The sequence below is a fragment of the Hippopotamus amphibius genome, chromosome 10 (genome assembly GCF_030028045.1).
Source record: "Hippopotamus amphibius kiboko isolate mHipAmp2 chromosome 10, mHipAmp2.hap2, whole genome shotgun sequence".
Taxonomy (NCBI): Eukaryota; Metazoa; Chordata; class Mammalia; order Artiodactyla; family Hippopotamidae; genus Hippopotamus; species Hippopotamus amphibius.
In genome coordinates, this window is record NC_080195.1 from 36161753 (window position 1) to 36181502 (window position 19750).

Below are 19750 nucleotides of genomic sequence, written 5' to 3' on the forward strand. Positions count from 1 at the left end.
AAAAAGAATGGTGTACAAGGAAGAGGCACAGTCATAGAACTATATGGTTCAGCAATACATAATATTCACAGTCTTAATAATGTAAACATTGATTCTGATTTCATAAAAACTGATACATGTTGAAGGAACAGAGGGAGGGAAATAAGGTCATGGTGGAGTGAGGAAGCTAAGCGTTCACCTGCTATGACAAGAGGTTAATGGACAGTGCTAAAAATTAACTTACCTATTACACGTTTATTACTTTGGTTAAAAAAATAAGATCAAAAGATTAAGGCAAAAGAATTTAAGGCAGATCTTTATACCACAACCATATTACTGAAATTTAACTTGAATGTCAGAATCCTTAAAAAATAGGCACTACTAAGTCAAAGACTTTCCTGCATACATTGGATAATTAGGAAAAGAGAGCTAGAAAATCTACAAAAAAGAGGTCCACGCTAATAGTATTGGATCCATCATATTTTTCAGGATTCGTGGCAGACATTTTTAATTCAAACCATTAATTTCGTCACTTTGCAACTGTTTACTTACATGGTTTAGATGGTTGCTCTTCCCCTTTTCTCGCACTAAGAATAAAAAAAATTAACTGATGAATTCTGATACAAACGCCACAGAAAAATAAAAGCTGTCACTATCTGACGGATTACCAATAACATAATGAGATAAAATTCCATTTTATTTTCTAAAATAATTTCCAACAGAATATATAATTTAAATCACCCAGCAAGATGAGTGCTATAAATAAAATCTAAAAACTCAAGTTTTACTTTTTGACCTAACAGATATTCTGTATTAGGGACAAACCAAAGACTCTCCATTTACAAAGGAAAAGAACAAAGCAAATTAGGCCAGGTGAGAAATGTAGCTAATGCAAAAATTTACTCTGCTGCACAGCTGGACTACTATTCAGTAGTATATTCTAATTCTACATTTACACACAGCTTACTTTAATTACCAGCATCTAACAGATGACAACTCGAAGAACCAGCTGGCCAGGCACTCATCTCTAAATGCACTAGTATCCCTGGAAGCATCCTGAATCACTTATTGGTAACCTACTCAAATACCTTACTGAAAAAATACATGGGTCTTTACACAACTGGAAAGTAACCTATCTTAAATTTAAATTTTAAAATGAGTGTGCTAACCTAACTGAACATTATCTACAGCACACAAAACTGTTTTGCTCCAACAAAGGCCAGGAGAATAAAAGGTCAAAGAGGGTCTTGGGCCACACTCTTTCCCACACCACCCCCTTTAACTCAGGATGGGCATTACAGGCACAAATTCTTTAAGACTGAAGAGAGAGATGGGCACGGGGCCACTTTTCTTTTACTGTCTCCACAGTCTCTCTACATGTGAGCAGCTCATGGCTCTGGAAGAAACTGAGAAATAGAGCAATCCTAACCAGAAATGATTGTCTCAAGACAAAGTACACACACTGGAAAAATGCCAAGTTAAAAACCCTAGGAGCTTCCAAGCTGGTGAACATGTGGTGCCCTCAGAGACGGCATGAAAGCTCTGCGCCCTGTCCCTGTGCCTGGCCCTCTGCATCTCTTCCACCTGGCTGTTCCTGAGTTATACCCTTTCCTAAAAACCAGCCATCTAATGGGGAAACAAAGAAAACGCCATTTTTTACGGTGCTGCATCACTTCAAATGTTATGGAAGGTTCACTTGTATTTCTGCTCTGGTCATCAACTGAAAAAGTTGGTCATGGATGGCTTTTTGGCAAATAAACTAGGATTTAACATAACATTAAGGAAGGCAAGCAGGAGTGCCAAAAATTCTACAGTTCTGATTCTCCTCTTAAAACAAGCACGACACAGGAAATTTACATGAGTTTCACATGCTGAGGATAATCTTCTGTGAAACCCCATAAGGCATGTTGCTCTGATTACCCTGGCACAGCACTACATTAGGATGAGAAAGTTTTGAATAGCTTCAAAGTTCTGCGTAGCATAAATCTGGATGTGAGATACGCTCATCTGGGTGAGCACTCTGTAAAACAGAGCCAGAATCACAAGACTCAATTCCCATGTATAACAACTGATGTTCTGGATTTGATCAAATGAAAACCTAACTCTGACCTAAACCCTATCACTCATCTTTAACACGTGTGCTCTTTGGAGCAAGGGGGAAAGAACAAAGTATCATGGAGAAACAGACCACATCTAAATCATGGGGCCAGTTGGCGATGTTGATAAAGAAGTGGCAAAATGTATCGACAGATGGTTTAAGTGTTCTCCTCACTAAAACAGTGACAACTAAAGGACACTGAATCATCATATATTAAAATAAGATGAGTGAATACATGAAAAAAAATGAAACATTTAAACCATTGTAAGAGTTCTTCTAAATCCTTCCCATAATACAAAACAAAAACCGTTTTCAATCTTTTGCTCAGGGACAAAAAACCAGTGTCTTACCATCCGTTTGAGATTTGCTCTGGAAAATTGTGCTTGCCCTTGGCTGGTCAGAAGGGTTTGTTTCCAAAGCAAAATCTGTGTAGGAAGAGAAAAAGGTGTGATAATTCAGTTGAGTAGAAAAATACATGATTTTTAAAATAGCTACACACTGATTTCAATCACTTTTAATAGTCTTGAGAAGAGCTTTTAGTAATGACAAAAAGGCACTTTTAGTTAAAGCCAACAATATAAAAATTCTATTGGGAAACAGAAAAATTGTAGAAACTCTCCATACAGGTGGAATAAAACCATGGCTATGACTTACACTTTTCTTAACTTGCACCTAAATAATCGATGCTACTTTTAGATGAATCATATATGTGACTCCCCTCCTACTTATCAATTAAAAATTCAGTCACCCTCCTTTAAGATGATATTACTAGCACATTCCAGGAATAGTCTCAAGAAGCAAACTATGCTGTGGCCAACTATTGTCAGATACCAGCTCAACATATCAAGCATGCCAAAAAATAGCGAGTTGCTTTTGGCAAATGGTCTTCAGACAATCAAATGGCTAATTCTAACACCATTCAACAAATGAACTCATTTAGGTGGCTGTGGTTTACGTGGGGGCTATTCATCATGGCAGACTGAAGAGGACTACATAAAAGTTCAATGTTCTAATCTACAGGAACACTTCCGTGATAGTGATTTTTAACTTTGCCCTCTATTTCCAAAGCTAAACTCTCACTTCTTCATTCCATGCCGCATGATTAATTTGGGGCTTCAAGAAGAGTACTTTCTGGAGCAGATCATAAGGCTACTTGGAAAAAATTTCAGCCATACCTACGTAAAAAGGTGGGTCTGCCTGCAGTCCACCTTGCACCAAGGCGGGATAGTCTTCTATTTAGGCAGAAATACAAAACAAGTGCCAGCCACCACACAGGATCGTAAGCTTATGGTTTCAAACAAACAAATAAATATAAAAGCCCTACGACATTTCCTCAGCAAAGTCCATCTCAAACCACTTAACCCATCTTTTAAGAAACTGGACCAAGATTCAGAGAAAGAGTAATGGTTAAGGCAATATTTCCCAAACCACGTAATAACTTTTATTTTTTACAGAGGGATTTGGTGGTCACAGTGAAATACACTATATCCCCGACTCTCAGAGAATCAAAAGAATACACACTGATATATTAAAAACTAAGCAGTCTAGTAGTGAATTCTGTCTAACCCCAGTATTTCACAAATTTGTTTACCTAGAATCCCATTTCCCCCAAAAAAGAACTTGGCACGAACAGAAATTTGGGACTTCCCAGTTTAGCAGGAATCTGAGCCATCCATTTTAATGTTACTGCCAGCATTAGAAATTTACAGCTAAACCAATTGCTTTGTTCTTCAGGAAAAATTCCTTCACTGAATTTGAAGTTTAGTAAGCTGCTTTTCGAGAAAATAATTCATTCAACATTTTTATGTAAAAGACCCATTAAATTATTTTAAAGTTTTTTCCCCTACATATTTGAAAACTGAGACAATGGGAAAATAAATTTCAGTTGTCCACAAAGTGACAGGCAGAGACTTTCACAGCTGCCTCTAACCTAAGGCTTCTGAAAGGATTCATGACTACTTACCTGTACCAAAAAGAAAGTAAATAGACTACATTTGAATCTAAAACATGAGCAGAAATGTTTGCAAAGTAGCCAAATTATTTTATCAGTGTCTATGGCATGGTAAAACTTAACAATTTTCAATGGTAGACCAAGAAAAGTAAGGGCCAGAATCAAACAGAAGCAAGTTTTAGCAACACCCCCACCCCCTGCCCCCTCCCCCCCAAGATGTGCTACGATGGATCTAAATACAGAAATCAAGAAGGCTGGGATAAAAGAAATGACAACATGCAGAACAAAGCAAACTTAGCCCAAGTGACCAGAAGAAAGCTGGCACGCCCCTAATCTATCCTAGGGGGTTCAAACATGGGCACATGACCAAGGACTGGCGGATCACAGCTGTCCTGGGACTTCCCAAGAAAACAGACAAAGGCAGAGCTGTGCTCCAGGATCCTCAGCGAGTCTGGAGCTGCCAGACACTCCTCTTGCTATCACGAGGGGAAAGCCTTTTCAGGAGACATCAAGAGAGGAAAGCAGAATGGAGACAGGCTCTAAGGAGATCACTTTCACTCCTGGTCAAGCAGTGCTTAACTTACTCTGTGAACTCTGGTTTTACAAGTCAGTACTTTTTTTAAAAATGTAAGCTGTTCTGAGATCGATTTTCTTTAACCTGCAATTGAAGGAGACCTGGTTCATCAGCAGTACAGATGATCACAATAAAGGTGGGGAAAGCTAAAAGTCACTTGCTCGTTCCTTTAACAAATATCATGAACAAAAATCTGAGCCAAAACGATGCTGTTTAAAACTTAACCCATAAATTCACAACCATTACTTCTAGTTGCTTTTCTTACACATTAAAAAAAAAGCTCTAATTAGTGTACAATTTAGGTCTTCCTGTTCTAACAAGTGCTCTCCACCCCACGGTTGCATCTTTACTGTGTAACATAAGCCATTAGACAGTAAACTCATACTTACACTATTTCTGCACTCTCATTAACTGTCTTCCCAAGAACCTAAGGAGACTATGATGAAACCTACTACTCTTCACTATCACAGGGTAAGACTGCCAACGTAGTAAGCAAAGCATTACCACCCACCATCCTGCTCATCCCCGCCCCCCAACCACCACCACACACACCCACACACAAGTTTAGAGAGATTTCAGGAAATTACTGTGCATTTTATATGTGAATTCTTCCTAAAATTATTTCTTTAGACACCTCTAAGAATAGTTTAATCCAGAAGAAATATGCCTGAGCTAATGATTGGGGTTGTGATTTAAATTGCATTTTAAGACCCATCACTCTTGTATTATCAATTTGAAGTGTAACTTATTTGACAGCATGATAGGTCGATGTAGAAAAAGTATTAAAAAAAATTAAACTCGGGTCTTAATGTAAACATTCCTCAGAGGAAACCTGCAAAACACCATTGACACTGAATACTGCTTCTCCTCCAATCTAAGATTCTATCCGTTTTCAGATCCATCTCAACTGCAGATATTAAACGTGTGAAAATATAGGCAATTTAAAACAAATGATATGCATTCCTGAAGGCTAAAAGTGTTTAAATTATGCTATCAAACTGTCAATAAATAATTTTTCCTTTGTCAAAATATTAGAGGGAGAGGGACGTGACCAAGAAATCATCTGACAGAAGCACCATATTTCAGAAAAAGACTACTTTCAACATATTGATTTCAATATATTCCAATTAAACAGTTTCTGGGCCAACTGCTGGGCACCAGGTTCCTTAAAGATTTACTGTGTTTACTCAACTGCCCTAGCATCCCTATACTGCACAGTGTATTAGTTTTATGGCTCATAATACAAACATTACAACTCTTACAATTACCATGTAAACTGATGATTTCATCCCTTTGAGTCCACACTGTCCACCCCAGTCAGGGAGTTCCTGCCAGCCAGCCCTGAGCTGGGCTGCCTCACCAGAGGGCACACAGCAGGCTCCTGCACCTGCCAGTCTACTGCTCGCCCAAGCCTTGCTCCTGCTTTTCCAGCTTCTAACAATCCTGGCTTCCAAACTTCCCAACTCTGGTTTCCAACTGCTTCTGTATCTGCCTCTACCTTGGTTCTCACTCTCGCCTTATTTTAATCCTCAATCAGTGTGTTAGTGATCATGACTGAGAGGTGACATATAGGTAAGTATACCTGGCTTTGCATATTTCCAAAGAGCATTTTACTCAGTTGCTTGGACTTTTAAGAACCTTTCTGGGTTGTAAGGTACCTTCATTTCATTTCACATTATGCAATGTAACTGTTTCAACTCTAAAGTTTTATTACTTTAACACACTAAAACAAACAGAAAAAGGGGGGTGAGAAAAAAGGCAGTATTCCAAAGAAGCTCACATAATGGCATCAAATAAATTCTGTTCCTCTAGGCTGTACATTTGGAATTTACAGTCCTGATCTCTCAAGACTCATTTTTATCACCTTAGACAACTCAATGTATACCTCAGAGAAGAATTCCTACACTCCCTAACTCAGAGCATGGTAAGAACGTTTCAAATGAAATGCAAGAGCAATCCATATACTACATAAAGCACAATAAATGACAAAACAAAGCTTTCACAAATTAACTCAAAAGCAAAAAGCGAACATTTAGCATTCCACAGGAAAGTGTATGTCCACTCATCATGCCCACCCAAATACCGTCTTAAGCAAACAGTGCTTTGACTACCAACTAAAGGAAAAGGGGTGAACAGTCACACAACCAGCAGGAATTACTCCTCGGGTTTTTTTGTTCTTAAATAAGCAAATACATATTATTTCTCCTGCTGCTGTCATGGAAATTACTGTATATGCTTTCCTTGCTTTTTTCCTATAACATCTCCTGGAGATCAAGTCACAGCAGGAGAACCCCCTAATTCTTCACGGTGTGCATGTGCCAGTTTATTTTACCAGTCCTTTACTGGACATTTGAATTATCTCCAATATTGTGCTATTGAAGAAATGCAACCAAAGTTTGTGAATATGTGGTTTCATATTTGTGAGATATAGCTTCATTATAAATTCCTTTTGTGGGATCTCTGGATTCAATGAGATTGTGTCAACTTCCCCTTCATGAGGTTGAACCATTTCACACTTCCACTAGCAATACATGAATGTAACTTTCTTCAGTCTCACCAAAGAAGGCAGTGCCAAGTTTTTACATTTTCTCCCAACAGGAGAGAAACTATAGTAATTGTATTTTGCATTTCTCTTATGTGTGAGGATATGTTTAAAGGTCATATGTATTTCTTTTTCTGTGACTTGTCCCATTCACACCGTTGTTAACCGACTTTTAGATTCACTCAATTTCTTCAACTCAGCCTATTTTAGGCCATTATTAGTATCAAGTTTTTGTTCAAGCCACTCTTGGCTCTCTCACCTGAACACAGGCAGTAGCACCAGCCTAACCGGTCTCCTTGCTTCCTTCCACTCTTGCCTGCATTACCATCTATCTTCACACAGACGCTGGTCTGATCTCCCTCCACCCTCCCCAACCTCCCTCCCTTGTTTTAGGAATTAACATCATTCCCCTGCATATAATCCTTCAATGGTTTCCCATTACAATTAGACTAAAATCCATCTTTTTTCCTCAAGGCCCACTAGGCATACAAGGTCTCAATCCCCTACATTCCTCCCACATTCTTTCACTTAGCTGCAGTCACTCGTGTTTTTCGGTCCTTTGCGTGCACCAAGCGTATTCCCTTCTGCGGAGCTGCAGAGAAGCCCCTTCTCCCGCATCCTCACATGGCTCCCTCCCTTAGGACTGCTCACAGGTCATGTAAGGAGAGCAGCTGTCTTTAACCACCCCATGTAAAACGGTCCTCCTCCCCCATCCATGACCCTCATTTTCTTTCTTCTCAGGGTCTCACTACCTGATATTATGCTTGTGTTGTCAGCCCCTACACACCGCTAGAAAGGAAGGGCCTGAGTTAGAATACAGGTTTCGTCTTGTTTAACCACTGTTTGCCCTGCCTCTGGAATGGTGCCGGTACTCATCTGTTTCAGTGTACCCAAAACCACTGACATTTCCCAATTTTCCCACATCATCTAAGATTTCTTCTAATGCAAAATGTCTTTTGATGGGTCTGTCACCTAAGACCAGCATTAATTTTAGATCTCTTAGAGTAGTAGTTGAGTTACTCAGAATCAAAGACATGAGAGAGGTTACCAAGAACCACAAAAACCTAAAAGAGGAAATCTAATGTTTAGTGAAAAATCAATGGTAACTTTAATCTGGGAGAAGCACACTTAAGGTTAAAATACCTTAACTACAAAATGACCCTATGAATTTAATGAAGTCATAAGACAATGTGTATCATCAGAATTCTATAGGGAAGTATAATACAACGCATCAGTTTTTCTCGGTGTCCCCAGAATAAAGCATTATAATGGGATGATAAAAGATGCCCAACCATAAAGGGTGGATAAATGAATGATGCCCCAACCATTCGATGGCACAGGAAACAGCTGGTAAAAGGCAGGCAGTAGAGCTACTTGCAATTGCATGCAAATGCATCCTGGAGCTCTCTCTAGATGCCAGCACACCTCTAGGAGCTTCACATCATTACTTTCCTTTATAACAAAAAGTTACAAAGTGGCACATAAAGAACAATCTCATTTCTGTAAAATAAACACAATGTTATGTGTACATGCATACAAAAGGTTCAGGAAGAATCAACACCAAAATATTAATAAAAATTCTGGATATTCTAGTATGAGTGAATGACTTTTCCTTATTTTCTAAATCTTTTACATCAAATGTTTATTAATATTGTCAACAAAAAAAGTAAAAAAAAATAAAGTGTTTAAAACAGCTACTGGAAAGAGGAAAGATCTGTTGCTCAGAGGTTTTTCCACATCATATTGCCAATTCCTTCCCTACCCACTCCTCTGGAGGATGGGAGGAGGGGGTCACTTGAGACAGCACCTTTCACCAGAAAACTAGCAAAGATCCTAAGGTCAGAACATAAAGGCTCTATGAAAAGTTGATGAATAAGAATAAATTAGATAATAAGACCGTAGCATCTTATTTTCTATTACTGACACTACCATCAGTTATATTAGATACACTGTTAAAAGACAAGGCAGTAAAAAAATTCTTTTGAGTCTATCTGAAATCTATCCTAGGTTCTTAGGAGTTATTGCTTTGAAACGGCTTGAACAAATCATGTTCTTCTCAAACGTTTCTGAAAAACAAGACAAGGGCATCATTTATGTATGATTCTGTCTTAAGTAACCAAGTAACTCTTCATTGCAGAAAAGCCAAAATGTTTTATAGCCAAGTAGGTATTTCTCAGTTTCCAGCACTCTTTCCATATCTTAGTCGTATGCTAAATGCTTAGTACCTTCCTTACCTGCCTGCTTACCAGCTTCTTCTAATGCCCCTCTGTCCAGGGCATTCTCGGCTTCCACTGGCGGTCACCAGAACAAACTCTTTAAAATATATCAACGTGTTTACCTGACTGGTAAATTTAGGCTATTTCCTGACTTCTACTTTTCGTCATATCCACTGTAATGAATGTACAGACACAGGATGGAGAGGTAAATGTTGCTTCTGAGTTGCATACAATAAACTTGAAAGGAAAGAATCAAAACTGGAGAAAGTTGAGATAGGCCTACCTTGTGGATAAATTATCAAGTATAAGGTGCACTCTAAACAGTTTTTTAAGCACCCCAAGAACTGAATTTGGTGTATCTATCACCTCCCAAGTCTGTCTCTTCTGTTGAGTAGCTGTGTTACACAGTCATTTCAGATCTCTAGGTCTTGGCTTCTTCATCGGCAACACAGGGAAAATATACACAGGCCTTATTTGTAGATGGAAGCGCCAAGTGAAATACACATGAAAAGATGTTGTAAATCTTAAAAGAATTAAATTTTGGCCTCTCATCCCATGCTACTTTTTTAAAATCACTTAGAGGCTTACCTCACAGTAATAAGCAGAGCAGTTTTCACAAGGACTTATATGATTTGTGTTTAAAGCTACAATTAATTCACATCATTTGTTCATTATTTCACAATATCTGACTATTCGGAAAAGGGAGTACCTTCCACTTACAAAGCCACGTCCATCATATGGATGAATCCACAGGCTTCATTAGTCTAACTTTTAAAGAAATTACGTAAAGACAACTAAAATTTAAACACAAGAGCTATGACACATTTCCTTTATGAAATAATCTCTGGCATTTAAATGAAACAAATGGGCCAGTGGGGCTTTAACATTGCCACTGTGTTACCCAGAATTTTTTCTTTTAACCTACAGCCACCCCTTTCCAAAATTCTGGAGGCAAAAATCAAACTTTTCCTCTCTTCTCTCTCTCCTCTCCTCCCTGACAATCCGCCCACCCCCCCAGCCATTTAGTCTTCAAAACTTTTACCTGAAATAGTTCAAGTTGAATACGATTCTACTGGGGGGAGGGGGGGTTGCCATGGAAACACTTTCCTGCAGGAAAAGGCATCTTAACTCCCAAATCTTTATATTACAAATTACAATCGGGTTTGTTTTCTCTCCTTTGAAACTTTTGACCAACAGTCTCAGGAACCACTCTACCCCTCCCTTAGAACAGGCAACATGTACATGAAGTCAGTTAATTAAGGCTGTGGGGCTGAAGACATATTTGTGTCAAAGTGGGAATTTTAAAGTAATCAGAACTCCCCTGGGGGTCTCCTTTGGGTAAAAAAACCCCCATTCTCTGCAGTCATGGAAGTAACATTTCACACCATTCCCAGTTATTTTAAGCCCCCCTCCCACCATTTTCTTTCCTATGGAGTTCAAGAAGGGCTGCAGATGGGAGGGTCTCAGGCCCAGCTGGGAAATGGGAATGCGGGAAAGAATTGGGCATTCGGGTAGCGAAGAGGGAAGAAGACTGGCCAGACGCGACGGGGAAAGAATATGTGGTGGAGACGCCAGACAGAGCCAGCCCTCGTCCCCGGTGCCCAGCCCTGGGAGAGCCAACTCGGGGTACGAAGAAGCCTTAGGCGGCGGCTCCCTCCCGGGGGACCCTGCGAGCGGCGGGCGCCAGAGGGAAGCCCGAGAGGCGACAGCGCCGGCCCCGCGAGGAGCAAGGCGCGCCCTCCGCTTCTTACCTTTGGGCATCTCCCGGTCACTGCTGTGCTGCAGGTGGTGGCCTTCGCCGGCTCCCAAGTCCAACTCGGCGAGTTCCACAGCAGCTGGCGCCAGCGCTACAGCCACCGCGTCCCCGGCCGCCGCCTCGTAGACCTCAGGCTCATCGTCCGGCTCCGCTGACCCCTTGCGCCAGCCCAACTTGGGGCTGGCATTGGGGCACACGCAACAGCTCAGCGTGTTCCCCATGGGCCCCTCCGCTCCTCACCGCAGCCGCCTCGGCTCCTCGGCTCCTCCCCCGACTCCGCAGCGCTCAGCAGCCGCCCCCCTACCCCAACAATGGCGAGGCGGGCACCGGCAGCGCCGCACATGTAGACGAGGCCTCGCCCGCCGCTTGCCTGCCTGCCCCGGCTAGGGCTCTGGCCCCGGCTGCACCCCCGCCGCCTCCCCGGAGCCAACTAGTCTGTGAGGGCAGCGACCAGACCGGCTTATTTAAAAGGGGTGGGGACTGGACAAGCGCTGAGACTCGCAGCCACTGAGCGGAGAGAGCTCGGCCGGAGCTCCTCCTCCTTCCACCACCCCTTCCGGACTGAAAGCCTCTCGCCTGGCCGGGCCTTGGCAACCGGAATGCATCCTTCGGGCACCTGGTTACGGTGGGCCAATCACAACCAGAGTTCGCGGCAAGCGCCCAGCGGAGCACAGGCACATGACTCACAATGCCCCGCCCCTGCCCCGCGGCTGCTCTTCCCCCCCCCCCCCCCCCCCCCCAGCAGCGCACTGGGGACTCTGGTGTCCATTCACCGTGCGCCTCTGGGAGCTTTCTGATCCTGCGGGAAGCGCCACAGGGGTTTGTTAATGGAACCTGTCCTGAGTCAGTGGGCTCTACAAAAAGCCCCGTTTGTAAACATGCCGGTTCCCTTAGCAACTCGGTTTCTCCAGGTCTGACAGCTGCCTCATTTGATGTATTGCTCCACGAACTTAGTTACACCCGAATTGTTGACCGTTGTTTGTAACTAAATGCTCCTCCCCTCTTGCCTTCCAAAGAGTGTTAGTTTCCGCATGCAGTTTAACCACAGCAACCCCTGGGGCCCTGGTCCTACTCTCAATAAAGAGCTGTGGCTGTGTCTTGAATGAGACTCTAGGACACGTCACCCCTCCACTTCCTCATCGGTAAATTAGCAGCCGAACTCCTCCCTCCCACCTCTGAAACGCTGGGATTCAGCCGCTCGCTTTTTCTCGCCTGTTTCCTTCTTCCATGGCAGGAGTTTCCAGCTTTTCCTACTTTCGCCAACAGCAACGCATAAATCACGATTCTCTCATATTGACTTGAGAGTCACAAAGTGGACTTGATTTGATGAAGATGAAAACGATAGTTAACATTTGGCAAACACTGTGCGCCCGACCCCGTTCCAAGTGGGGTGCTCGTTCAACCCTTGGGAACAAAATTCTCAGAAACCCTCATCGTACAGATTTCACAGAAAGGAAGTTACGGTCCCAAGGTCACAAGATTGCTCAGGGGTGTGGCCAGGATTTGATCCCTGATTGTGTGGATCCCTAAAGGCACCTTATTGTGATCATCAGAGCATAAAAGAAGTCAGATGTGGTTGGGAGTGGCAGAGGGTATCAGGATTTTCTCTTTTTAAGGAGGAACAATTTTTGGATGTGGATTTTAAAATACTTTCCCTTCATTCAACATGGATTAGTCCCTCCTATGTGCCAGGCACTGTGTGCCTGAAATAATCCTGCATTCAATGAGCTCGGGCAGGTGAGAACAAAGGCTTAGAAAGTCCAATTGCCTGGGGTCACAGTGCTGCAAAGTACTTGAACCTGAAGTTCAAACCTAGATCTGTCTAACCCCAAGTAGATGCTGGAGTAAAGAGCTTGAATTTTTTCCCAGAAACACTAGAGGCATTGAATGTTGTGAAGTTACAGAGCCACTATCAGGTGGTTTGTGGTGAGGTCACTCTGGACAATAAGGAGAATTGATGGACCCAACAAGACCCATTAAGAGACTTCATATTCATCTGAGACTGGAGTGAGGGTTCAAACTGAAGGCAGTGGCAGAGGCTGGAGAGGAGGGAAAGGATTTGAGGTCATTTGGGAGGTAGGATAGAAGTGCTTGGTGACTAGATATGGAATGAGAAGGGAAAAGAGAGGCAAAAATGGCTGCTGGGGTTCTGGCTTAGGGAACCAGGTAGAGCACAGTGATTTTTTTCCTAGATAGAGAGTGCAGGAAGAGGAAGAGGTTTGGGGAGGAAGATCTTCTTGGGTTCTGTTAACTGGAACAGGGAAATGGAGCTCTCTGGTTGAAAGTTGGATGTAAACCTCTCTAGGCTAAGTCCATTTTGCCATATTCCAACCTATGTTTTCAGAAATAACACGTACTGAGGAGTAGAATCAAGATGGTGGAGTAGGAGGTGGTGCGCTCACTCCCTCTTGCAAGAGCATCGGAATGACAACTAACTGCTGAACAGCCATCGACAGAAAGACACTGGAACTCACCAAAAAAAAGCACCCCACATCCAGAGACAAAGGAGAAGCCGCAATGAGACGGTAGGAGGGGCACAATCGCATTAAAATCAAATCTCATAAATGCTGGGTGGGTGACTGACAAGCTGGAGAACAGTTATGCTGCAGAAGTCCTGGGGGTTCTGAGCCCCACATCAGGCTTCCTAACCTGGGGGTCCAGCAATGAGGAGGAATGCCCAGAGCATCAGACTTTGAAAGCCAGTGGGATTTGATTGCAGGACCTCCACAGGACTGGGGAAAACGGAGACTCCACTTTTGGAGGGCACACAAAAAAGTGTGCTCACCAGGACCCAGGGGGAAGGAGCACTGACCTCATAGGAGACTGAACCAGACCTATCTGTTGTGTTGGAGGGTTGCCTGCAGAGGTGGGGGGCAGCTGTGGCTCACAGAGGAGACAGGGGCACTGGCAGCAGGGGTTCTGGGGAGTGCTCATTGGCGTGAGCCCTCCCAGAGTCTGCCATTAGCCCCATCTAAGAGCCTGTAAGCTCCAGTGCTGCCTAGCCTCAGGCCAAACATCAAATAAGGTGGGAACACAGCCCCACCCATTAGCAGACAAGCAGATTAAAGTGTCACTGAGCTCCACCTACCAAATCAGATTAAAGTTTTACTGAGCTCTGCCCACCCATCCCAACCCACCATCAGTCCCTCCCATCAGGAAGCACCCACGAGCCTCCTAGACAGCTTCCTCCACAAGAGGGCAGACAGCAGAATCAAGCAGCATCAGCACTATTTCATCTTGTGGGAATTGAAAATCACAGAAACAGAAAGACAGAAAATGAAAAGGCAAAAGACTTTGTACCAGATGAAGGGACAAGATAAAACCCCAGAAAAACAACTAAATGAAGAGGAGATAGGCACTCTTCCAGAAAAAGAATTCAGAATAACGATGGTGAAGATGATCCAGGACTTTGAAAAAAGACTGGATGCAAAGATCAAAAAGTTGCAAGAAAAGTTTACCAAAGACCTGGAAGAATTAAAGAACAAACAGACAGAGATATGCAATACAATAACGGAAATGAAAAATACACTAGAAGGAACCAATAGCAGATTAACGGAGGCAGAAGGAAGAATAAGTGACCTGGAAGACAGAATGGTGATCATCACTGATGCAGAAAAGAATAAAGAAGAAAGAATGAAAAGAACTGAAGACAGCCTAAGAGACCTCTGAGACAATGTTAAATGTGCCAACATTCGCATTATAGGGGTCCCAGAAGGAGAAGAGAGAGAGAAAGGACCTGAGAAAATACTGGAAGAGACTATAGTTGAAAACTTCCCTAACATGGGAAAGGAAATAGCTCCCCAAGTCCAGGAAGCGCAGAGAGCCCCAGGCAGGATAAACCCAAGGAGAAACATGCGAAGACATTTAGTAGTCAAACTGACAAAAATTAAAGACAGAGAAATGTTATTCAAAGCAACAAGGGAAAAACGACCAATAACATACAAGGGAACTCCCATAAGGGTAACAGCTGATTTCTCAGCAGAAACTCTGCAAGCCAGAAGGGAGTGGCACAATATATTTAAAGTGATGACAGGGAGGAACCTACAACCAAGAATACTCTACCCAGCAAGGATCTCATTCAGATTCGATGGAGAAATCAAAAGCTTTACAGACAAGCAACAGCTAAGAGCATTCACCGCCAAACCAGCCTTACAACAGATGCTAAAGGAACTTCTCTAAGCGGGAAACATAAGAGAAGAAAAGGACCTACAAAAACAAAAACAAAACAATTAAGAAAACGGTAATAGGAACATACATATCGATAATCACCTTGAATGTAAATGGACTAAATGCACTAACCAAAAGACACAGACTGGCTGAATGGATACAAAAACAAGACCCATATATATGCTGTCTACAAGAGACCCACTTCAGACCTAGCGACACATTCAGACTGAAAGAGAGGGGATAGAAAAATATATTTCATGCAAATGGAAATCTAAAGAAAGCTGGAGTAGTGATACTCATATCAGATAAGAAAGACTTTAAAATAACAAATGTTACAAGAGACAAGAAAGGACACTACATAAAGATCAAGGGATCAATCCAAGAAGAAGAGATAACAATTATAAATATATATGCACCCAATAGAGGAGCACATCAATACACAAGGCAAATGCTAACAACCATGCAAGAGGAAATCGAAAGTAATACAATCATAGTGGGGGACTTTAACACCCCACTTACACCAATGGACAGATCATCCACACGGAAAATTAATAAGGAAACACAAGCTTTAAATGACACAATAATTCAGCTGGATTTAATAGATAGCTATAGGACATTACATCCAAAAACAGATTACAGTTTCTTCTTCAGTGCACATGGAACATTCTCCAGGATAGATCACATTTTGGGTCATAAATCAAGCCTTAGTAAATTCAAGAAAATTGAAATTGTATCAAGCATCTTTTCTGACCACAACGCTATGAGATTAGAAATCAATTACAGGAAAAAAAAACTGTAAAAACACAAACACATGGATGCTAAACAATATGCTACTAAATAACCAACCGATCACTGAAGAAATCAAAGAGGAAATCAAAAAATACCTAGAGACAAATGACAATGAAAACACAACGATCCAAAACCTAGGGCATGCAGCAAAAGCGGTTCTAAGAGGGAAGTTTAGAGCAATACAATCCTACCTCAAGAAACAAGAAAGATCCCAAATAAAGAATCTAACCTTACACCTAAAGAAACTAGAGAAAGAAGAGCAAACAAAACCCAAAGTGAGTAGACGGAGAGAAATCATAAAGATCAGAGCAGAAATAAATGAAATAGAGACAAAGAAAACAACAGCAAAAATCAATAAAACGAAAAGCTGCTTCTTTGAGAAGATAAATAAAATTGATAAACCTCTAGCAAGACTCATCAAGAAAAAGAGGGAGGAGAGAAAAGATGGCGGCGAAGTAGAGAGACGTGGAGTGCATCCCTCTCCACAGATGCATTGGGAATGCACGGAAGGACGCAGTGATTCCCACAGAGAACCAGCTGAACACCAGCAGACGGCCTCGGACACCAGAGAGGGCTGCGGGGAGCCCGACATAGCCGACTTAATATTCGTTTAATCCAATACTTGGACATTAGTCTGAGGCTTGGACAGTCTTCTATAAACACCTCTATCGCCAGGACAAGCAACCCCAAAAGTTTGGACAACCATGAGGAAACAAAGAAACACCATGCAGGCAAAGGAGCAGGAAAAAAACCCACAAGACCAAATAAATGAAGAGGAAATAGGAAAAATGCCTGAAAAAGAATTTAGAGTCATGATAGTAAAAATGATACAAAGTCTCGATAACAAAATAGAGAAAGTACAAGAAACAGTTCATAAGAACTCAGAAAAACAGACAGCAATGGATAACAAAAGAACTGAAATTAAAAACACTCTAGGTGGCATAACCAGCAGAATAACTGAGGCAGAAGAACGAATAAGTGAGTTGGAAGATAGAGGGGGAAATAACTGCCACAGAGCAGGAAAATGAAAAAAGAATTAAAAGAATAGAAGACAGTCACAGAGACCTCAGTGATAACATTAAGTGTACCAACATTCGAATCATAGGCATCCCAGAAGAAGAAGAAAACAAGAAAGGGTCTGAGAAAATATTTGAAGAGGTTCGAGTAGAAAACTTCCCCAACATGGGAAAGGAAGTAATTAGCCAAGTCCAAGAAGCACAGAGAGTCCCATACAGAATAAACCCAAGGAGAAATACACCAAGGCACACATTAAACAAACCAACAACAATTCAACACAAAGAAAAAATATTAAAAGCAGCAAGAGGAAAGCAACAAATAACATATAAGGGAAAACTCAGAAGGGTAACAGCTGACCTTTCTACAGAAACTCTGCAGGCCAGAAGGGAATGGCAGGATATACTCAAAGTCCTGAAAGAGAAAAAACCTACAGCCAAGAATACTCTACCCAGCATGAATCTCATTCACATTCGATGGAGAAATCAAAAGCTTTCCAGACAAGCAAAAGTTAAGAGAATTCAGCACCACCAAACCAGCCTTACAACAAGTGCTAAAGGAACTTCTCTAAGTAGGACACACAAGAAAAGGAAAACACCTACAAATACAAACCTAAAACAATTAACAAAATGGTAACAGGAACACACATGTCAATAATCACCTTAAATGTAAATGGATTCAATGCTCCAACCAAAAGACACAGACTGGCTGGATGGATACAAAAACAAGACCCTTCTATATGCTGCCTACAAGAAACCCATTTCAGACCAAGGGATACATACAGACTCAAAGTAAAGGGATGGAAAAAGATATTCCATGCAAATGGAAGTCAAAAGAAAGCTGGAGTAGCAATACTCATATCAGACAAATTAGACTTTAAAATAAAAACTACTAAAAGAGACAAGGAAGGACACTACATAATGATCAAGGGATCCATCCAAGAAGAACATATCACAATGGTAAATATCTATGCCCCCAACATAGGAGCACCTCAATACATAAGGCAAATGCTAACGGCCATAAAAGGGGACATCGACAGTAACACAATAATAGTGGGAGACTTGAACACCCCACTTACACCAATGGACAGATCATACAAACAGAAAATCAATAAAGACACACAAGCTTTAAATGACACATTAGACCATCTCGACTTAATTGATATTTAAAGGACCTTCCATCCAAAAACGACAGAATACACTTTCTTCTCAAGTGCACATGGAACATTTTCCAGGATAGATCACATCTTGGGTCACAAATCAAGCCTCGGTAAATTCAATAAAATTGAAATCACATCAAGCATCTTCTCAGACCACAATGCCATGAGACTAGATATCAATTACAGGAAAAACAGTGCAAAAAATACAAACACATGGAGGCTAAACAATACACTATTAAACAACCAAGAAGTCATTAAAGAAATCAAAGAGGAAATCAAAAAGTATCTAGAAACAAACGACAATGAAAAGACAACAACCCAAAACCTATGGGATGCAGCAAAAGCTGTGCTAAGAGGGAAGTTTATAGCGATACAGTCCTCCCTCAAGAAACAAGAAAAATATCAAATAAACAACCTAACCTTATACCTAAAACAATTAGAAAAAGAAGAACAAAGAAACCCCAAGGTGAGCAGAAGGAAAGAAATCATAAAGATCAGGGCAGAAACAAATGAAAACGAAAGGAAGGAAGCAATAGCAAAAATTACTGAAACTAAAAGCTGGTTCTGTGAGAAGATAAACAAAATTGATAAACCTTTGGCCAGACTCATCAAGAAAAAAGGCAGAAGATGCAAATCAACAGAATTAGAAATAAAAAAGGAGAAGTAACAACAGACACCACAGAAATACAAAAGATCATGAGAGACTACTTCAAACAACTATATGCCAATAAAGTGGATAACCTGGAAGAAATGGATACATTCTTAGAAAAATACGATCTTCCAAGACTGAACCAGGAAGAAACAGAAACCATGAACAGACCAATCACAAGTACGGAAATTGAGGCAGTGATTAAAAATCTCCCAACACACAAAAGCCCAGGGCCAGATGGCTTCACAGGCAAATTCTATCAAACATTTAGAGAAGAGCTAACGCCTATCCTTCTCAAACTCTTCCAAAATAGAGCAGAAGGAGGAACACCCCCAAACTCATTCTACGAGGCCACCATCACCCTGATACCAAAACCAGGCAAAGATGTCACAAAAAAAGAAAATTACAGGCCAGTATCACTGATGAATATAGATGCAAAAATCCTCAACAAAATACTAGCTAACAGAATCCAACAGCACATTAAAAAGATCATACACCATGACCAAGTGGGGTTTATCCCTGGGATGCGAGGATTCTTCAATATATGCAAGTCAATCACCGTGATACATCATATCAACAAATTGAAGGATCAAAACCATATGATCATCTCAATAGATGCAGAAAAAGCTTCTGACAAAATTCAACATCCATTTATGATAAAAGCTCCCCAGACAATGGGCATAGAAGGAAATTACCTCAACATAATAAAAGCCATATATGAGAAACCAAAAGCCATCATTCTACATGGTGAAAAACTGAAAGAATTCCCTCTAAGAACAGGAACAAGACAAGGGTGTTCACTCTCACCATTATTATTCAACATAGGTTTGGACATTTTAGCCACAGCAATCAGAGA

The 19750-nt window shown here is 41.4% G+C and overlaps 1 protein-coding gene across 3 annotated transcripts in view; it reads right to left on the minus strand.

The window, feature by feature from the left end:
• Window positions 1-19750, minus strand: part of LOC130829954 (cyclin-Y-like protein 1) — a 75112-nt gene that overhangs the window by 29571 nt on the left and 25791 nt on the right. Inside the window, exons 1-3 of one of the 3 annotated variants that reach the window (XM_057696647.1) lie at window positions 11112-11627; window positions 2428-2502; window positions 532-566 (exon numbers count right to left, since the gene is read on the minus strand). In XM_057696647.1, the coding sequence (XP_057552630.1) occupies window positions 532-566; window positions 2428-2502; window positions 11112-11337 (336 nt within the window). In that variant the 5' untranslated portion in view covers window positions 11338-11627. Of the gene's footprint in view, window positions 1-531; window positions 567-2427; window positions 2503-11111; window positions 11628-19750 lie in introns of those variants that run through there. The other 2 variants (XM_057696645.1, XM_057696646.1) reach the window with 2 other exon arrangements.